At 37.9% G+C, this 18,484-nt stretch overlaps 2 protein-coding genes and 1 long non-coding RNA gene across 5 annotated transcripts in view; 1 reads left to right on the plus strand and 2 right to left on the minus strand.

Annotated features, from left to right (window-relative positions):
- LOC124384584 (little elongation complex subunit 1-like) overlaps positions 1 to 18,484 on the plus strand; it is a 294,671-nt gene that overhangs the window by 131,116 nt on the left and 145,071 nt on the right. The gene's annotated exons all lie outside the window — the stretch shown is intronic.
- LOC124384649 (little elongation complex subunit 1-like) lies at positions 625 to 1,999 on the minus strand. The gene is made up of 4 exons (XM_046847686.1): positions 1,924 to 1,999; positions 1,615 to 1,775; positions 946 to 1,136; positions 625 to 730 (listed from the first exon to the last, which is right to left on the minus strand). Exons 2-4 carry the CDS (start codon positions 1,747 to 1,749, stop codon positions 667 to 669), a joined length of 390 nt encoding a protein of 129 aa, XP_046703642.1. The 5' UTR covers positions 1,750 to 1,775; positions 1,924 to 1,999; the 3' UTR covers positions 625 to 666.
- On the minus strand, positions 10,230 to 12,174 carry LOC124384703. The gene is made up of 3 exons (XR_006925500.1): positions 11,701 to 12,174; positions 10,823 to 10,888; positions 10,230 to 10,317 (listed from the first exon to the last, which is right to left on the minus strand). It is a non-coding gene; the product is annotated as an uncharacterized LOC124384703 (long non-coding RNA).

Below are 18,484 nucleotides of genomic sequence, written 5' to 3' on the forward strand. Positions count from 1 at the left end.
TGGGTGTGAAAAGCACGACCCACCACTGTAAAGAGACGATCAATAACACTGTGCAGATCTATTATGTGTTTTATTTATTTATGTACAAAAATATATAAAAAAAATTATAATATCTATTAAACATTATTTGCTGTAATAATCTTTTTTGTAATTATGTGAGAACAGAAAAAGCTGATCTGCTTCAGGCACTTGGTGACGGCTGGAGGAACGGCTTTGTGAGGTCTTTCTTCCACGATTCTAAAGCGTTCAGAGCGACTTTGGGGCTGCTGGGTGCCAGATCATGAATGGCATAAACCACTGCGAGCTGCAGCTCCCACGGCAAATCTGCACACAAAATCCATCATAAATTAGGACTTGCTGAAGCACTTTCCTGTTGATAGAGAACTAAAAATCAGAGAATAAAGATAAAGATTGATAAAGGATGTGTTTATTTGATCCTTTAACGATACCATTTTGTCCCCTGTACTCAGTTATGCTTTTTGTTAGATCCTCAACTGATGCTGCCACGTTCTCCTTAAGGCCATTTTGGCCAAGTCGCCCTGTTTGAGATAAAGAACATGAGTGAAAAACAGAAGAATCCAGAAATAATGTGAGATAATGCTCTAAAACAGGATTCACAGGAAACTCACCAAGAAGCCTGAAAATTGCTGCTACAGAGACGTTTCTTTACTTTGTTTCCTCTGTTTGTGTTTGTTTCAGCAAAGTATTCAAGATGAGCCACACACTGTTTCTGATAAATAAAACATTGGACATATTTAGTGTTTTTGTGGCAGTAATAGAATATCATCAATTGTAAGTTTATGCAACAAGAATGGAAAATTTGCAGTATTTGGGACACACACTGTCTCATATGAGTCTTACATTTGCCAGGTTGCAATTTATCTAATGTTTAATAAACTAGAAAGATGAGAAATAAACATGTTGAAGCAGTTTCACATTCAGTACCGTATAACATGGGAGATGGTCCAAATCCAGCCCAGTTGTGCACAGAGAAGGTCCAGGCTGAATACGTAGTCCCAGGCAGCAGGACAGAGATCATCACCATACCAACTGCTCTTCTGGAAAGTCAGACTTTTGTCTTTCAGAAGAGCCTTCAGTGTGCTGGTGATGGCTCTGTAGGTGTCTCCAGGAGGCTCCTGGCAAAAAATACATCTTTTATTTAAAAACCAGATCAATGAAAGAATGTTTACAATAATATGATCATAACTGAAAGGTCACAAACAATCACAAGTGTAGATGATTGAAATACTGAGGTAGAGCTCTAACTGTGCATTCTGCTCTTTTTATAACCTCCATTTATTACTCTTATGTAAGGAGGAGTCCTAGAAAATGACCTCCAAATGACCCCAAGATTTTAAATACACATGCAAAAGACCACACGTTACTAAAGGGTTTATGTATCAGACAGTAACACAATTAAAACAATTTTTTAAGTAAAAAATGAAATATCAATTAAATTTAACTTGAATTTATAATGACTGTGCACCATAGATCACATGGACATTGGTCATTAAAAGTAGATTAAGTGTGCAGTAAAACACATGAAAATTCCAGTTGAAAAACGATGTTTAATGACTGTTCTGATGACTGTTGTGATGAGAATCAGCTACTTACCGTATCCCAGTGCAGAGATTTGCTGAGCAAATAATAAATCTTTCCGTATGCCTTCATTCTGCACACGATGTGAACGCCTCTGCATAAAGGGCTGTAACAGGAGAAAACACTTGGCCATGCTGTCACCATGACCATTATCAGTTTTGGGGCTTCAGAAGAGTCTGTGAAGGAAACAAAACGATACAACAGATTTAAAATACACTTTATAGGAAGAAACACAAAACCAAAAACAGAACACAATTGGCTTCTTTATATCACTGTCCGGATCATTTTTAGTAAATATATAATGAAATGTCAATATAATCTCACCTTCTTTAAGAAGTCTGTAGGCGAGGGCATGTGCTTTATGTGAGTCTCATCACTGTTGACACAATCCCACATAAACCCTACAGAGAGACTGCAGGAGTTCATGTCCCATAGACTGTTTCTCCGCCTTAATCTTCTCAAGTAGTGCATCAATCCAGTTTGGAGATAAAACCTCATCACAGGAATCCTGCAGTGTTTTTAATGCACTAGTGATGAGGGAATGTTTTGTGTGTTTGTGAGCTGCAGCATCGAGCAGGCTTTTTAGCAGCACTGGGTGGGGGCATGTCTGATGCAGCTCTCTTTGCTCTCAGGATGGTCTGGGTTTGATTTCCTGGGAGAGGAGATTTGACAACTGACACACAAGCACACAGTTTTTCCAGACTCAAACTCCTGACTGTTATCACACATGTACCTACCTGACACATGTAGGTTCATTAGAATGTTTACATTGGTGATTTATGCTAAGATCAAATTGATTTGACAGAATTGTATCATGCAGTAATAATTTGCTTTTAATCTCTTACACTCTGAAGGCAGAAGCTGGTTTTTAATACATAAAGCATTTAAAGCATTTCTGTGGAAAAGAAAAGAAAAGATTTAGATAGAACACTAGATTTTCCTGTGCAGTTTATCACTTGTTGATTTTGTTTACAGAGATTTACATGGATCAAATGTGATTAAATTACATGACAGACAATTCTACAGTATAGATAATACATTGGGAATGTGATATTACAGGAAAATAATCAGCATAAATAAAGTAAAAACAGTAATAGAAACTTACTTGTCTTTTTTTATATAAAGTGTGTTTTTATTAAATATTTCAAAAATTATCCACAAGCAGTCTTGATTGTCCGGTCGCCAGAAAAAGAGGTTGTTTGTGTACTGGTTTTCATGGAAACGGGGCATGGCTTTGTGGCGTGTACAGTGGTACCTTGACCTAAGAGTTTTATCGTTCCGTGGATGAGCTCCTATCTCAAATTGCTCGCACATCAAATCAATTTTTCCCATTGAAAACACTTAAAATGGCATTAATCCTTTTCCAACCCTCAAAATGACCCCCCGTTTTTATGTTTCATTTTATTAAATTAGGAAAATACATTTCTAAATAACAAATCTTGTATAAAAACATAATAGAAAGAGTATGTAAAGATATAATAAGGTTTTATTCAGTGTATTTTCCTTGGAGATGAGACGACCTTAGCTAAAGAAAATGCCCGCGGAGTGGTGCGGGGGGTGATAAGCGGCGGAGGATGGAAAACTCAATTTTTGCTACTCTCTATCACTCTTGTACACTACGTATCCCTAAACTTTTAATTTTTACTTTTCTTCTTTGCTTATCTTAATTTTAGTCACAATCTTCGCTTTCTCACTTTGTTTCGCCATCTAGCAGCGGCGTTTCGAGCTCGTACCTCAATTTTTTGCTCGCGTAACAAAGCAAGAAATCGACCGAGTGACCGTCAGACCTCGGAAAACTCGTACATTAATGCACTCGTAGGTCAAAGTACCACTGTTGTTCTGTTTTGGTTTCTATTGATTAGTGTGTAATGGAAAATTGCTGCACCAATCACGGATGCGGACGCAACCAGAGAGGCGGAGCTTCTAGTATCAACACGCCTTTGCTGTAAAAGTGATGGGAAGATCGGATCATTTTAGTGACTCGGTTCTTTGAATCTCATTTATGAAAATGAACGAACGCGCGTCCAGTAGAAAATATCACTCTTAGAGACGAATCGTTCTTCTGAGTCACATTAAAGACTCGTTCAGAATCAAGGAATCGTTCATAACCGACTCATCACTACTTATCATCAGTAATGAGCTCCGGGAGAAACTCTGTGTTCCAGGTGGAGGATGAAGACCCTCTGCCGGGATGGAGCGACTGTAAGACCCTGAAACGGTGACTTTCTAGTCTTTATGGGTTTAATTCTCTTTTCAACACCGAGACTCACACTTTAGGAACCACTGAGCTAGGCTAACTAGCCGGCTAACTAATCTTAGCTTCAATGGGTTTCATCCGCAGGTTAAATATTCTACATTTAGTGAGCTATAAATAAATTATAAATATCGTTATAAAGAATAATTGAATGTATTCGTCTTTTGGTCAATTTGTGTCAAATATTCCAAGAAACTAGTTAACACAAAAACAGCGCTAGCGAACCCGGCTAGCATGAGGCTAATGATGATGTTCTCCTACACTATTAGCCGAAAGCTCCATTTCTGCTCACTGCAACATTTCTTTTTTTCATTTTTTCCTGCAAGTCCATGAATTTGATGTTAATGATCAGGATTAGACAATAAATGAGGAACAGATCACTTTTCTTCTCTTCACCGGTACTGATGCTCCTGATCACCTTTCCACCTGTTTGAGGCTTTTATGGGGGATTTGTTTATCAATAATAATTGTAATTACAATAATTATAAATATTGCAACTAGCTATTTTAGTAATTAATTAATCTAATGATTTTTTTAGATCAATTGGATAAAAAACAAACTTATAATTAGATGTTTTGTTTATTATAACTGTATATCATTAATCATACAAAATCATTTAAGTATGAAAGATGAAGCAATTTGTGTAAATCAACATTTGTATTATATTTTACAGATGGCAAGTTGGCAAACATACTTAAAAATCTATATAAAATATTAACTTTTTTAAATAATTTTTGTTTAAAAAACTACAGTAATCATCTAGAATATATAATAAATAAAATGTTGTATAATAATGAAATGATATGTATACATTAAATATATAAAATTGAAAACAAGCATTTGAACGTAGTAAAGCCGCAGTAAATCACTTTTTAGAACAGATAAGTTACTGTTGTAGACAAATGCTATAAAAAGAGAATGAAACGGAGAAACGCAGCAAGTTAACAGACTTAATGTATAAAAAAGGAAAAATATGCATCAGTGTACAAATGCTGTTTTTTACTGCTTTTAGATTTAGTGTTTGTTTGCACCGTTTTAATTAAATCATCATGATGATGTGATCGAGTCGATTGCGCAACCTGATGCTCATGAGTCACGACAGAACAGATCCAGTGTGAGTCCCGGTTACAAACAAACAGTTTACACAATAACACTTCATTAAACTACACCATTTTCACATGATGAGGATCACAGCATTCACTCACAACCAATTTCATTATTGATTAGATTAGTTGTTGCAGCTCTAAAATAAATAATAAACTCAGTGTTTCAAAGAGAATAAAGAGAGGTGGCAAATTTGGCAAAAGAGAATCTTGACGGCAAACTTTTTAACAGCTATAAAGTGAAATCTATTAATATAAAGTGTGGGTTTGGTCATATGAGGGGATTTCAGTCAGCATCAGGGGGTAATTTTGCTGGTGTCGGCATAAAGACTAACAGCAGTGTGTAAGAGCAGTGTCTCTGTTGTGTTACAGCTCCATCCAACACTTTAAGTCTCGTAAGGAGCGCGAGACTGAGAGGAACCACCACACCCAGAGTCCAAACACTTGTCCCTCTAAGAAGTTGGACGCCGACCGCGAGGGGCCGCGTAACTATTTAGCATGCCGGAGTCTCGATCGTTATCGGATTTAACCAGACAAATTGCTCCACCAACTAAGAACGGCCATGTACCACCACCCAGCTCAAGTTCCAGCTGTGGAGGAGAAACCAGCTGCAGCTCAAGTTCCAGCTGTGGAGGAGAAACCAGCTGCAGCTCAAGTTCCAGCTGTGGAGGAGAAACCAGCTGCAGCTCAAGTTCCAGCTGTGGAGGAGAAACCAGCACAAGTTTAGAATTCAGTAAAAGCTCCTTCAGCATCTGTGAGTAAAGACCAGATCTACAAGCACACAACATTAACAACAAAACACACACACACACACACACACACACACACACACACACACACACACACACACACACACGCTCAGTTTAATACCATGTGGTTCTATTGATTGTATGTATCTATCTATGTATTGATTGTATACAGTGGGTACGGAAAGTATTCAGACCCCCTCAAATTTTTCACTCTGTTATATTGCAGCCATTTGCTAAAATCATTTAAGTTCATTTCTTTTCCTCAATAATGTACACACAGCACCCCATATTTACAGAAAAACACAGATTTTGAAGAAATGAACTGAAATGATTTTAGCAAATGGCTGCAATATAACAGAGTGAAAAATTTGAGGGGGTCTGAATACTTTCCGTACCCACTGTATGTTTGTGTAGAACGTGTCTGTAATGTTTGTGTGGAACGTGTCTGTAACGTTTGTGTGGAACGTGGCGTACACACATTTTCAGCCCCGTTTTGTGTGTATCAGATTTAGTGGTGTCACCGTGATAAACACAAACTTTTGTCATCTCAGTGCGCCAGTGCAAAAGCTTTTCTTGCCCAATGTGGGGAAGGAATTAAATACCCTAAGATGAAGTGTTAGCCACAAGAACGAAGAGGTTCAGAAAGATCTTTTTAAACTTCTTGGACGTTGCTGCCACCAAGTCTTACATCATACACAAGGAACTACGACAACAGGAACAATACGGTGTCTGTAGAACAACATGTTGCTCTGCGTGACGTATTGCAGTGAATTTGTTTCTTTTTTTGTCACTCGGTTAAAATCAGACACATTATTCAGGACATTCAGAGCATTAACTCAGAATATTTAGGAAGTGCGGTATTCAGCTGAGGCAAGAACTCTTACATGATGACTTTTTAATGAGATTTAATGTAATGGCCGAGAGTTTAAGGTGTTGGATGTGAAATCCAAAGGGTTTATTTGTTTCAGCGCAGTGTGAAAGATGCAAAACTGTTTTACATCTCATGATATTTAGACTGAGGGTCTCACCGCCCTGTTTGACAAACGAGAGGATTTTAACATGTGCTGTCACGTGACCACACACGCACACGGCCAAGACTCAGCGATTACCTGCTCCACCCTGTTACATGAAAGCACCAGCACACGGGCCGCAGTCAAAACATAATGTCTCTTATTATGTACTAAATTACTGACAAACAACAACAGATTCAAGTATCTGTAAAAAGTTTCTCATACGTGCATTACATTTACATTAATGTGTTTTTTCCTGAGCTCATCAGTGCAGTATGTTGCATCACTTTTCATGCTGTCGTCTATTATGATGTACAATATTAAAAACAAGATCTTTAAAGAAACTGTTGTACATGCATTACGTTACTGTGTTTGTTTGTTTGTGTTTGTTTCACACAAGGCTTTAGAGGACGATGAGTGGACGCCTCGTCTGCGGCGGTAAAGGATGATGAGTGGACGCCTCTTTTGTGGTGGTTTGGCAGCACTGGGTTTGGCTCTGAAGCTGGAAACACACCTGCTCCTAGTCAGAAGAAATGGTTGGATCTGTTTTATAAGGTTTGTGCTGTTAAAATGTGTATGAGAACATGATTAAACACAGGTACCATAACCTAAAGGTCTTTATTTGTACAGAGGGAGAAATGTCCAGTGCAGGTCCACGACCAGTCGAAACTTTTCCGGTGGACCACAGAAACGTCTTTGTGGATTCCACCCTCCTAAAGTGTTCATTTCAGACTTTCAGGTGATCATCTCTTTCATGTCACGTCACTGTGGACCTGCACAACTATATTTGTGACCACACTCATGTGCTTTAAATGTCCTCTGCTGTGGGATGCATTGTTGCAATATTTATTTTTAATATCCTCTCTTTAGCGCCCGCCAGAGTTTCCTCACACCTCCACTCGCGCAATATCATATAGAACAATATCTGCTTTATCTATTCCCATTTCTCATCCAGTGATCAAATAGTGGAAGCACTGAGATCAGTGTAAAAGACTTTGGTTTTTGCTCAGGTGTGTTAAAGTGTATTATATTTATAGATCTTCATATCACTTCACTTCTGCCCTCAGACTCTCACTAGTGTACAGAGATGATTGTGGATTAAACATATTAATGTGTGAATGTTAGATTTTTAATGTTTCTTCTTATTTAAATCTGTAAAAAATATCAAGACTAAAAGGTAAATAAAACCTGTGTTCCACACTCTTTATTGTTCTTTTACCAGGTCGTAAGTGTTCCACCTGCTGCAAGTGTTCCACCTGCTTTACTCCACTCCTACTGCTGTAGCGCCCCCTACCTCCACCCCCACCATTATACAGCCTGCACTTTTATGTCATTTAAAAAAGACCTTTATATGTCATTATCATCATCATTATGTTTAAGTTCATAATATACAATATGTGTCTTTACAGCCTGGATTTCAAAGTCCATCTCCTTCAGCCAGTCCTTCATCTGCATCCAGACCTTCATCTGCATCCACTCCTTCATCTGCATCCAGTCCTGCTGTTTCTTCCAGTTCTGCTCCTTTAATTATTTCTTGCTGGTGTTCTGAGCGACTCATTTTACTGTTTATTTGTGTGGATTTACTACTATTATAATCTATAGTTATTTATGATCAGGTTGTTGTTTTAATCCCAATTAGGGATTTTTTATCATTGTATTTGATTATATCTATTGTTAAATAATCTTTATTAATATATACATCGTTTTGTAATATTTGTATTTTTGTGTGTTTGCATCTATTATAATTTATCATTTGACATTTTTGTAGCATTTTCAGTAATTAAAAATAAAATGTTTTATTGTTCATAAAACAGTGACTCATTAATTATTCTGTGAACCTGCTGAACCCATTATCATCTTAATAATAATAATAATAATAATAATTAATAATAATTATTATTATGTAGAATATAAATTAACAAATACAAAACATGTCCCACATACTAAACTTTTGTTAAAAATGTTAAAGGTTAAATAAGTACATTAAGAAAATAAATATAAATCCATTTTATGCCCCTTTATTGTAAAAATTAGTCAAATCATACAGATATTAATTAACATGAGTGACAAGTGATGTATTTTCATTCACATCATCAGTAGTTTTGTGCACTATTGGGGGATTTATAAACATCGATCTGCCAAAAAACATAATAAATGTCCATCTATCCATTTCCTTTCTCTTTTTTCTCTTTTCCCTTCTTCCCCTTCTTTTCCCCTCTTCCCACCCCTTAACAGACTATTGATCTCCAGCTTCACACAGCTCACATCCTCAACTCTGTCTCACACTGCCCTCTAGCGGCACTATCAGGACGTGCTTTATGCTCCATTCTGTACTAATGTGACTTCTGTTTGTGTTTTAATGCAGTGATTCTCAATCTTTTTCTGCCATTTACCACTTCAGAGGGGTGGGTTTTTATACGCACCTGTCCTCCGTCACCTCAAAAAAGGATAATTAAAATCTTCATATTGAAAAATGTCTAGTTTATTGAACTATCCAATTCTAAATGAACATTAACTAGCAAAATAAAGGTGTAGTTGTGATATCACTTGGACTTTCTGTCACTTTGCAGTCTGTGCAAAATAGAGCAAATTCATTTCATAAATCTTTTTAAAACGGGGTTGTAGACTTGATACTGTCACTCTCAAGTCATGTTCAATATTGAGCTGAGATCTGTATTTAGTTTTCAGTGTAGCAACATCTGAAAAGTCTCAGAGATGAGATGTGGCAAAAGGAACAGGATGAAACAGTTATATTTTCTTTAAGGCTGAATTTTTGATATGATCTCCTCTGTGATGTCCTTGTTGTCCTGGTTAGGATCTCAGACAACGATCCTAATGGGAAATAAACAGCATGATCAGAGATAAATAGGTTCATTACTCAGTAAATAAACCAGTACTGAAACAAAGAGTAAACACGCACCGTTTTCCTCTTCCTCTTGGTAGATGGATGTTGCTGCAGTGGAGGGACCATTGGGAATGGAGTCTGGTTGTACATGGCCTGATCATTATAGTAGAACATCCTGCAGCAGACACTAATAAGAACAATATCAGTTTCAATTAAAGACCGACATGTAAGCTGTGAGGATCATAACATCCTACAAGAAAACCAGGCTTTTGTAAGGATGACTGGAAAGGCATGATGAACTTACCATTTGTTGGGGTAGTAGGTTCAGGGAGTAGAGTGTACATGTATTGAATCCTGTGGGATGGACTGAGTACTGCTGAGGAGGCACCACATGTACTGGAGCACTGTAATAATACTGTTACACAAACAGCATATGTTTGGCATAAAAATCACAAAATGCTAAAGCTATTTGAAGGTTAACGTAAACAGTATTTGAAACTTGCAGCTAAAAAAGGACACACAGGGACAAATTCAAAGCACCAGGGTACACACATGACCCCTGACCTTTCACACTACATCAAACAACCTCCAAGTCTCTACCTTGTCCCTGTGTGCCTCATTACATATAGCACAGTTAGGTATGGTAATGTAGGTGAAGTAATGTGAATGAGAGAAACTCAGGCAATGCAGGAGGGAAAGACAGGGCAGAGTGAGGGAGGAAGTGCAGGCCAGACAGGGGTGGGATTTTAAAGTCAGGCTAGGAAAGGTAGGTAGAAAGTATTTCCTGATTAGCACACATTAGCATACAGATATCATTTTGGTCCAAACTCAGTAATGATTTTGTTCAAATAGAGTTCATAGAGTAAGTAGTTTAATTGATTTGTACAATTCTGATATACTTCATGAATAACCTTCACTCTGTTTAATCAAATCAGAGCTGTGGCCTTTTAGAGCGGTTGCCAGTTGCGCTCATACTCTATATGGACATTTTGACAATCTGATTTTAGTAGTCAGTTATGTTTTATAGATCGTTCTGAACCATAATCAGGTCCCCAATAATATCACAGATTGGACACCACTTTTCATTCATTCCTCTTCATTTAGTTCCTTAAAGACAGAGTAAGTGATCAAGGGGTTTACAAAATGAGCCGTTTGGCTGCCGTAAGTAAAATCTAAATGAACAGTGTGTTTAGGTGATGAGGAAGTGATGGGCTTTAGTTTATTCTGTGTAAAAAACAGTGTGTGTTTGAACTGTACATTACCAGCATTTGTTCTTCTGGAGAACTCGCAGTCATGTTCACCACCACAGGAACGTAGGTCACCCAATACTGTTGATTAGAACAACATGAAAATGTCTGTCACTACATTTGACATCATATTTAATGTTCTCTCTGATACTTGCTCAATACAGATCTAGAACATATACAGAATATATATATTTTTCAATATTTAGTGTAATTGAAGAAATGAGGATGGATATTTCTGTATGTTGTTGCAGTTTTAAAGTGAACATTTCTACTGCAGTAAACAAAAGAGTTAATGATCCACTTCTTTCTCTTCTTTTCTCACCATTTTCTAAGATTATTCTAACGCACTTGTTTTCACGTCTGGTCTCAACAACGGCCTTCGATTCAATAGTAGACTTACAATGTTTTCATGTTACTATGACAGCATGACATTTGACTATGACGTTTCATTGGTGGATTAAAAAGATTGTTGCACCAATCAGGGATGCTACGTCACAGAGATGGTGACGCGCGACTCTACATGAGCTCCTGTAGTGTTTCTCTGTAGAAACACACACCCGGGTTAGAGGCGGCGCCCCTGCTGGACTTTTGTTGGTAAGCTTTCCAGTCTATTGATCATTGCTGTTTGTTTCTCCACCTCCTCTTCACCTGGCATCCGTATCAGATCTCGAATCGGCCCATTTATCATTCCTTTCAGAAAATATACACAAAGTGCAGGTCACAAAGTCATTCGGATTGTGAACATCACATCAGCTTAGATAACGTCTCATGTTAAAAGTCCACCGCCAAATCTTTCAATCGGACAGATTTGAATCGGAATGACAGGATTGCGGGTACCTGCACAGCGACATCAAAAACACAAGCACCAGGAAAACAGCGAGTGTGCACCTTACCTTTGTCTCCGGTAGCGCGGACATGCCGGACGATGGAATCTCCAAGAATCACAGTATGACGTTCCGTTTTGCAGAGAGTGGCGAAGCGGGGGAGATGTCTTCGACCGGGGCTTGGCTCGTGTCTTCCGCTGCTGCAGCATCCAGGGTCCGTGGTGCACCGGTGCCGGAGTGAACGATACCTGGGCGGGCCGTGTTGTAGGTGCGCTGGACCTGAGCAGAGAAACACGCGGAGTTGAGGTGCTGGGAGCGTTAGATTCAACCCGGGAATTTACCTGGGACGAGTGAGCGTCTGCCCGGGATGTTTCCAGCGTCGCTTTCCGCTCTCACAGCTGGGCATCGAACGAGTTCTTACCTGTGCTCAAAGGCAGACACACAGCCAGCATAGTGCTTATAATAGCAGATAGAGTTAAGATACAGAGATGTGATAAAGTGAGAGGGAATGAATATAGTCAACACTAGTGATAGTCGAGTTAACTAACTACAGGCACAAGTCAGGACGACAAAAACTATGTAGGATTATTAAAAGAGGAAAAAAGGAGAGATAAATAGTAAAGTTTGTTTAAAAACACAGTCAAACACAGGAAGCTACGTCACAGGAAGCCTGCAAGCAGAGAGTCTCCTTTCCACGTCATGATCTGCCCCCATCCTGCTGCCACCTAAAAAGATAAATAACTAACAACAATCTGCACTTACTTTATCTTTAATAAGAGTTTACAGTAAATACATTTACAAATAAATACATATATACAATATGAAAATAAATAATAATAAATTGGCAATTCACACAACAAACAAATTGAATAAATTTTTCACTACAAAGTCATTTCCCTAAAAACAGATCTTTCTTGCTTTGTTTGTTGCAAAGTCATCAATTACATCATCGTTGCAAATCTGACCAGCACTTGTATGGTTGATGTTTATGACAGCGAGGCTGCTGAGGTGCTCTTGTGACATGGTGGATCTCAGGTATGATTTCATCAGTTTCAGTTTTAAAAAGCTTCTTTCTGCTTCAGCTACAGTCACTGGAAGTGTAAGACAAAGTCTTGTGAAAAAAAAAGCTTGTTCACGTGAAAGAAAAGTGTTAGTTTTTTTTTTGTTGTTTTAAAAGTCAAGTAAAATCTCAAACCAGAGGCAAATCTCATCTAATTGAGCCACAAGATATTTTGCATGAAAGTTGTTTTAAAAATCTTTTCACTTTTTCTATCAGTAACTACACTAATAAAGGAGAGGTAGAGGGAAGATTTGAACAATTCATAACAGCCCCCAAAATACTTATAATTCTTATTATTATCATCATCATAACTGCAGTTGGTTATAGAAACAGATGAATTGTAACACACAGGTCACATCCTCAAGTCAGTCTCACACTGCCCTCTAGTGGCAGGGTCAGGCATACTTTTTTGCTTAATTCTGTATAAATATTATTAATCTTTATTTGCTTAAGTTTTATTTAATTTTGATCTCTGTTTTTCTTGTTTCTTCTCCTCCTTGTATTCACTACATGGAAAATATTCAATAATAGAGAGATAGATTGTGATTGACTGTGATTAAAATTTTATAGTGCCTTCATCCTGTACAAACAACCGATGATCTCTATATATACAGTATATATATATATATATAGGAGGAGTGTGTTGAAGCCAGAAGTCTGTCCTGAAGGTGTAACAGCACTTCACTGAACTGTACACTCACACTCACACACACATACACACACACACACTTACATTTAAATGGCTATCTCTAATCACACTTAATTCCTCCAGGATTAATTACAGGTTGGGTGACCTCTAACCTCTCGTGTGGTGCTGATGTTCCTCCTCAGAAGTCCGTCTGCTGTCTGAAGTCTCAGCTCCACCCTCTTCAGGTCATCAGACTTCATCAGGGCTGTCAATTAAACACAACCTATGTTTATCTACACTTATGATACCAGGACGAGAAAAAACCCCTCTGAAGATGTTCTTCTTAATGACTGAAATCCGTATCAGAGCTCTTTTATAGAAATATATATATGACTGTATAATGCTGCTGCCATTAGGACATTATTTCACATCACATGAATCTGCTGCACTTGTGAGTGGATTTGATTCGGACTTTTCTGATAAGCGTCTCTAATAGATCAGTGTAATTATTATAATATTAACGCTTAGTGGCGTCTCACCGTCAGACAGTCTCTGTCTCTCTGAGAGACGAGAGACACTACAATTATCTCATACATACAACTGAGCATATCATTTAAACTCACACCTAGAGGTCGACTGATACACGATGACCAATATATGTTGCTGATTTCTTTTGTCTGAAATGTTTGTCCAAATAAAATCTCTACAAATTTAAACCTATTTTGTAATGACACTGAATTGAAATAAAAATAAAAAAATCTGTGTGACATGAACTGACTCATATTTCTTTTCCACTTATTACACTATTTATAACTTTTAGAATAAACTTTAAAACTGGACCAATATAAAGTTTATTCACAAACTTTACTAAACTGAGTTTATTCATATGATCATCACCATTCATTACATCACATTACCTCTGTCTTTGTCCTGCTTTTCTTCTTCTACACTTTTTCTTCTTTTTTATTTAATTTATATTGTTTTCCAGCACAGTAATGTGATGAATGTAAATACTGTTGTTTGCATCATTATGCTATAAAACACATATTATACCATTAAGTTCGGAGCATGCGCAGAAAGAACCGGAGACATGACTGCACAGCGTTTTTTACTCGTTTACTCTGCACACTGCAAACACACCCACATGCAGCACGAGAGTGCCCTCTAATGGCTATCAGATATTATTACATTAATGCAGTGTTACCAATGTCACTACGACCATTATTAATTTAGGGGCTTCAGGAAAGTCTGCAAAGGGAAAAAAACTATACCTACCTTTTCCGGTTTGTCTGAATCATTGCACGAAACACATTAACTAATCCGAAAACACAGCGACAAGTCAGACAACCCGGAAAAGGTAGGTATAGTTTGTGAATGGAAACTTATCAATGGTTGGAGAAGACACCTGTCATTCACCTGTATATCTTGACTGACAGGTGTCTTGTCCAATGATCGGTAAGTTTACATTCACAAACTATACCTACCTTTTCCGGTTTGTCTGACTTGTGTTTTTGGATTTGTTAATTTGTTTTCGGATTTGTTAATCTGTTTTGCACTTCTCAGCCACCGTAGTTGACCCCTGTTCTACAGCTTACCAGTGAGTGTGCAACTACTGCCACCTAGCAGATAATTTACAAATACACTCTCCAATACACTCCTCATGACAGGTAGATTCACACCTGTATTGTATTGTATTGTATTGTATTTTGTATTGTATTGTATGCTTAAATAAAAATTGAAACAAATAGAAGAGGGGGAAAAAGAAAATTATGCATGAGGTTGTTCATCATTCATGGTGAGATGTTCAGCTCTGCATAGATCACTTTCTAAATGTGTGAGAGATCAGTGGAAAGATTTTGGGCCCTGGATAAAAAAATGTAAGGAAACAACACGCTGGGAACCGAACCTCAGACCCCACTGTAATGTAGAACACAGACACACTGTATGACATTAAATCAGTTCACATTTATTAACAACATCCCGACTTCCCAAGCCATGGCATAATGACACCAGACTCTTTCTCCAAATAATTATAGAGGATCCTCACATACACAAAGCTTCTGTGTCTAAACTGCAATTTCTTGGGGCATCTGATATCAGAACAATTTAAAACTTAAAAGGAAAAAAAAAGGCAGGCAAAATATCCCTGTGCCCAAGACCAAGGAACAGCTCATGTATTTCCTAGGAATGTGGTTGCAGGAATTTTCAAGACTGGAAACTTCCCATATGAATTATCAGGAATATTTAGGTATTAACAGGAATTAGTGAAAATAAAGTCGGAATTTACAGAATTGCAAGTTATCCTATAACAGGGAACTTAAATGTAGTTAAAAAATAACTTGCTTGATAATCAACCAGATTGAATGCAGTTTCAGTTGAATTTCTACCTGCACATTCATCAATCACATGCACACAGCACACTTACTGCAGGGCTCCTGAGACCGTACCCCTACATGCACTGTGTTTTCTTCATGTAAACAATGAGTCACGCCTCAAAAAAGGTTAAAAACCACTGCCTTATGGGTAATAAAAGACCAATAATCAGGATCTCAGGTCTACATTCCTTACTATTGAAGTAAACAGGACCAATACAGAACAGTTCATCAGACAGGAAGTCACTTATAGTTACTCAAGTACAGTAACAAAGTACATTTACTCAAACACTTTACATCACACACACACACACATGCACACACACACACACACACACACACACACACACACACACACACGTGCTCAGCTCTGCTCGTGTCTTTCTCCTTTTTCTCCTCATCACCAGTCACTAAAACAGAGCACACTGATTAGTCCCATCAGCCACAGATCTGCTTCTCACCGCTGCTTTCCCCGGCTCCACCCTCCATTCACCAACCGCCATGCACGCACCCGCTGCTCCATCCAGCAGTAGTGTTCAGGTGTTGTGAGGTGAATCCAGTGTTAACCCTGTCAGAATAACTGCTGAAAGATCATCCACTTTCTTGTGCCAATCCATGTGATTAATTATAAAGTACAGATGTTTAAGTGAATCAGGTTCTGCCCCACATTAACTGTCAGCTATATTGCTTTCAGAGCTCAAAATGAACAAAGCACTAAAGCTGCAAGAAAATACCTCAACTTCAGTTTCTGTCAAATTCCTTTTCTTTAAGGACATCAAACATCACTGACTTTACTAAAGTGGATTTCAAGAAAAAAAATGCCATCATTGAATGCTCTCTGTGATGAAGAGACATTAGACATGATTGAAATTCAAAATCTTTATTTATTTAATAGTGTTTATTGTGTCTCGCTGTAGTAAAAGTGTTCAGACTCTCTGTTTCTCTTGTCTTCTTCTTTTTTTTCTATTTCTCGTTTTCTTTTGAATGTTTTCTTGTCTCAGCTGAGCAACAATTTCCTCCCATCGCTCTCGGACTCTCATATAATGATCTGTTTTATTCTCTGAAGTCTTCTTTTCTTCCTCACAGAGATTCTGGGTATCCTGGAGCCCCCTGTTGGTCTGAAGCTGTAAGTTGTTCCTCTCCTCTATGTCAAGTTTAGTTTTCTCTCTTTCGTCCTCTTGTTTTTCTTTAAAATCCAACGTGGGCTCAAACTGAGCAACATGTTCCTCCAGTCGCTCTTTCTCTCTGATCAAATGATCTCTCTCCTGCTCTGCACTATTTTTTACTTTCTCACAGTGATTCTGAGTATCCTGGAGCTCCATGGTGGTCTGTTCCAAAGTGAGCTTAAGCTGAGCAACATGTTCCTCCAGTTGTTTTTGTTCTCTCTTCCAGCTCTCTCTCTCACATTCTACAGTTTTCTCCAGTTCCTCATGGATTTTCAGGGAAGACTGGAGCTCCATGGTGGTCTGTTCCAAAGTGACCTCAAGCTGAGCAACACGTTCCTCCAGTTGTTTTTGTTCTCTCGCCCAGCTCTGGCTTCTCTCAGTTATATACTTTTCCTGCTGCTTTCGCTCAGAAGCCAAAGTAGCCTCCAGCTTTTGCACCGTCTGTAGCAGAATGGCTTTCTCTTCTTTCTCTTCTGTTATCTTCTCTATCATTAGAGAAGAAAATGCATCCAAGTCTTTCTCTACTTTCTCCATGTGTTCCAGCTTCTCCTTCATTTCAGCAATCTGCTTAGTTTTCTTTGTTCTTCTGTTTTGAAAAAACTCTCTCAACCTTCTGAAGAGCTCCATGTTTATGCCTCTTTACTCACAAGCAAAAACCTCGGAAATGAGAGAAACAGAGACTCGTTCCCAATTATAGACGTTGCCTTACTGTGACGTCACAGGGAGATGCCCCGCCCTCCGTCTGTGACGTAACCCGGTCTCTCTTAACCTGACACTATGCGCATGCGCACATTACAGAGGTAAAGAGCGGATAAAATATCATGTCTTCACAGCTTTTCTGTTGTTCCTGAGAGAAGAGCGATATTACAGTCATAAATAAGATAAAAACGGCTGTAAACTGTGTATAAAGCGAGTGAATCCGAGTTGAGAACCGGAAGTTGACCGGAGTGACTCTATGAATGTTGCAGAATCATAAATGACCAGTAGGTGGCAGTGTGATGTGTATTAGAGCTCACTGTCACAGCAGGTAATTAGAAGTAGTGGAGCTCTAATGACGTCATTAATAGCGAGGACAAGACACACAGCAGTTTGGGATTCTTTTATTGACTTTATTGATTAATTGATTTGGAGTATGATTGTGTTTCTGATCAAAGTAAGTTCATGTGTATGGAGTAAAAACAACCTGTACATTTCTCACTTCCAGACAGTATTATGAGATGTTCATCTGCTGGAAGTTCATGTTTAATGCTGCATGTTTTATAGGATTTATGAGCTGGAATAAATGTTTTACTTTTAAATGTTTTCTTTTAACCAACTGGTGCATTTGTATCTTTATGCTTCAGATGAGTTTTATAAAAACACATTTTACTACTTATTAAAAATAAAAGTCATTCTGAGTGAAACCAATTGTTTATTAAATGCATTATTCACTAAATAAACATCAATGAAAACTGGATGATTTGTTTTTATTGAATGTAAAAATATTAATTTGAGGATAATTGAACTTAATGAATGGAATAGTTTAGGATTAAATGAAGACTTTACTGAACTAAACAGCACTGAATTCTCCTTTAAATGAACTTAAGTTTACTGAACTAAATACTGTTACTTATATGAAAATAAACCC

The sequence above is a fragment of the Silurus meridionalis genome, chromosome 4 (assembly GCF_014805685.1).
Source record: "Silurus meridionalis isolate SWU-2019-XX chromosome 4, ASM1480568v1, whole genome shotgun sequence".
Taxonomy (NCBI): domain Eukaryota; kingdom Metazoa; phylum Chordata; class Actinopteri; order Siluriformes; family Siluridae; genus Silurus; species Silurus meridionalis.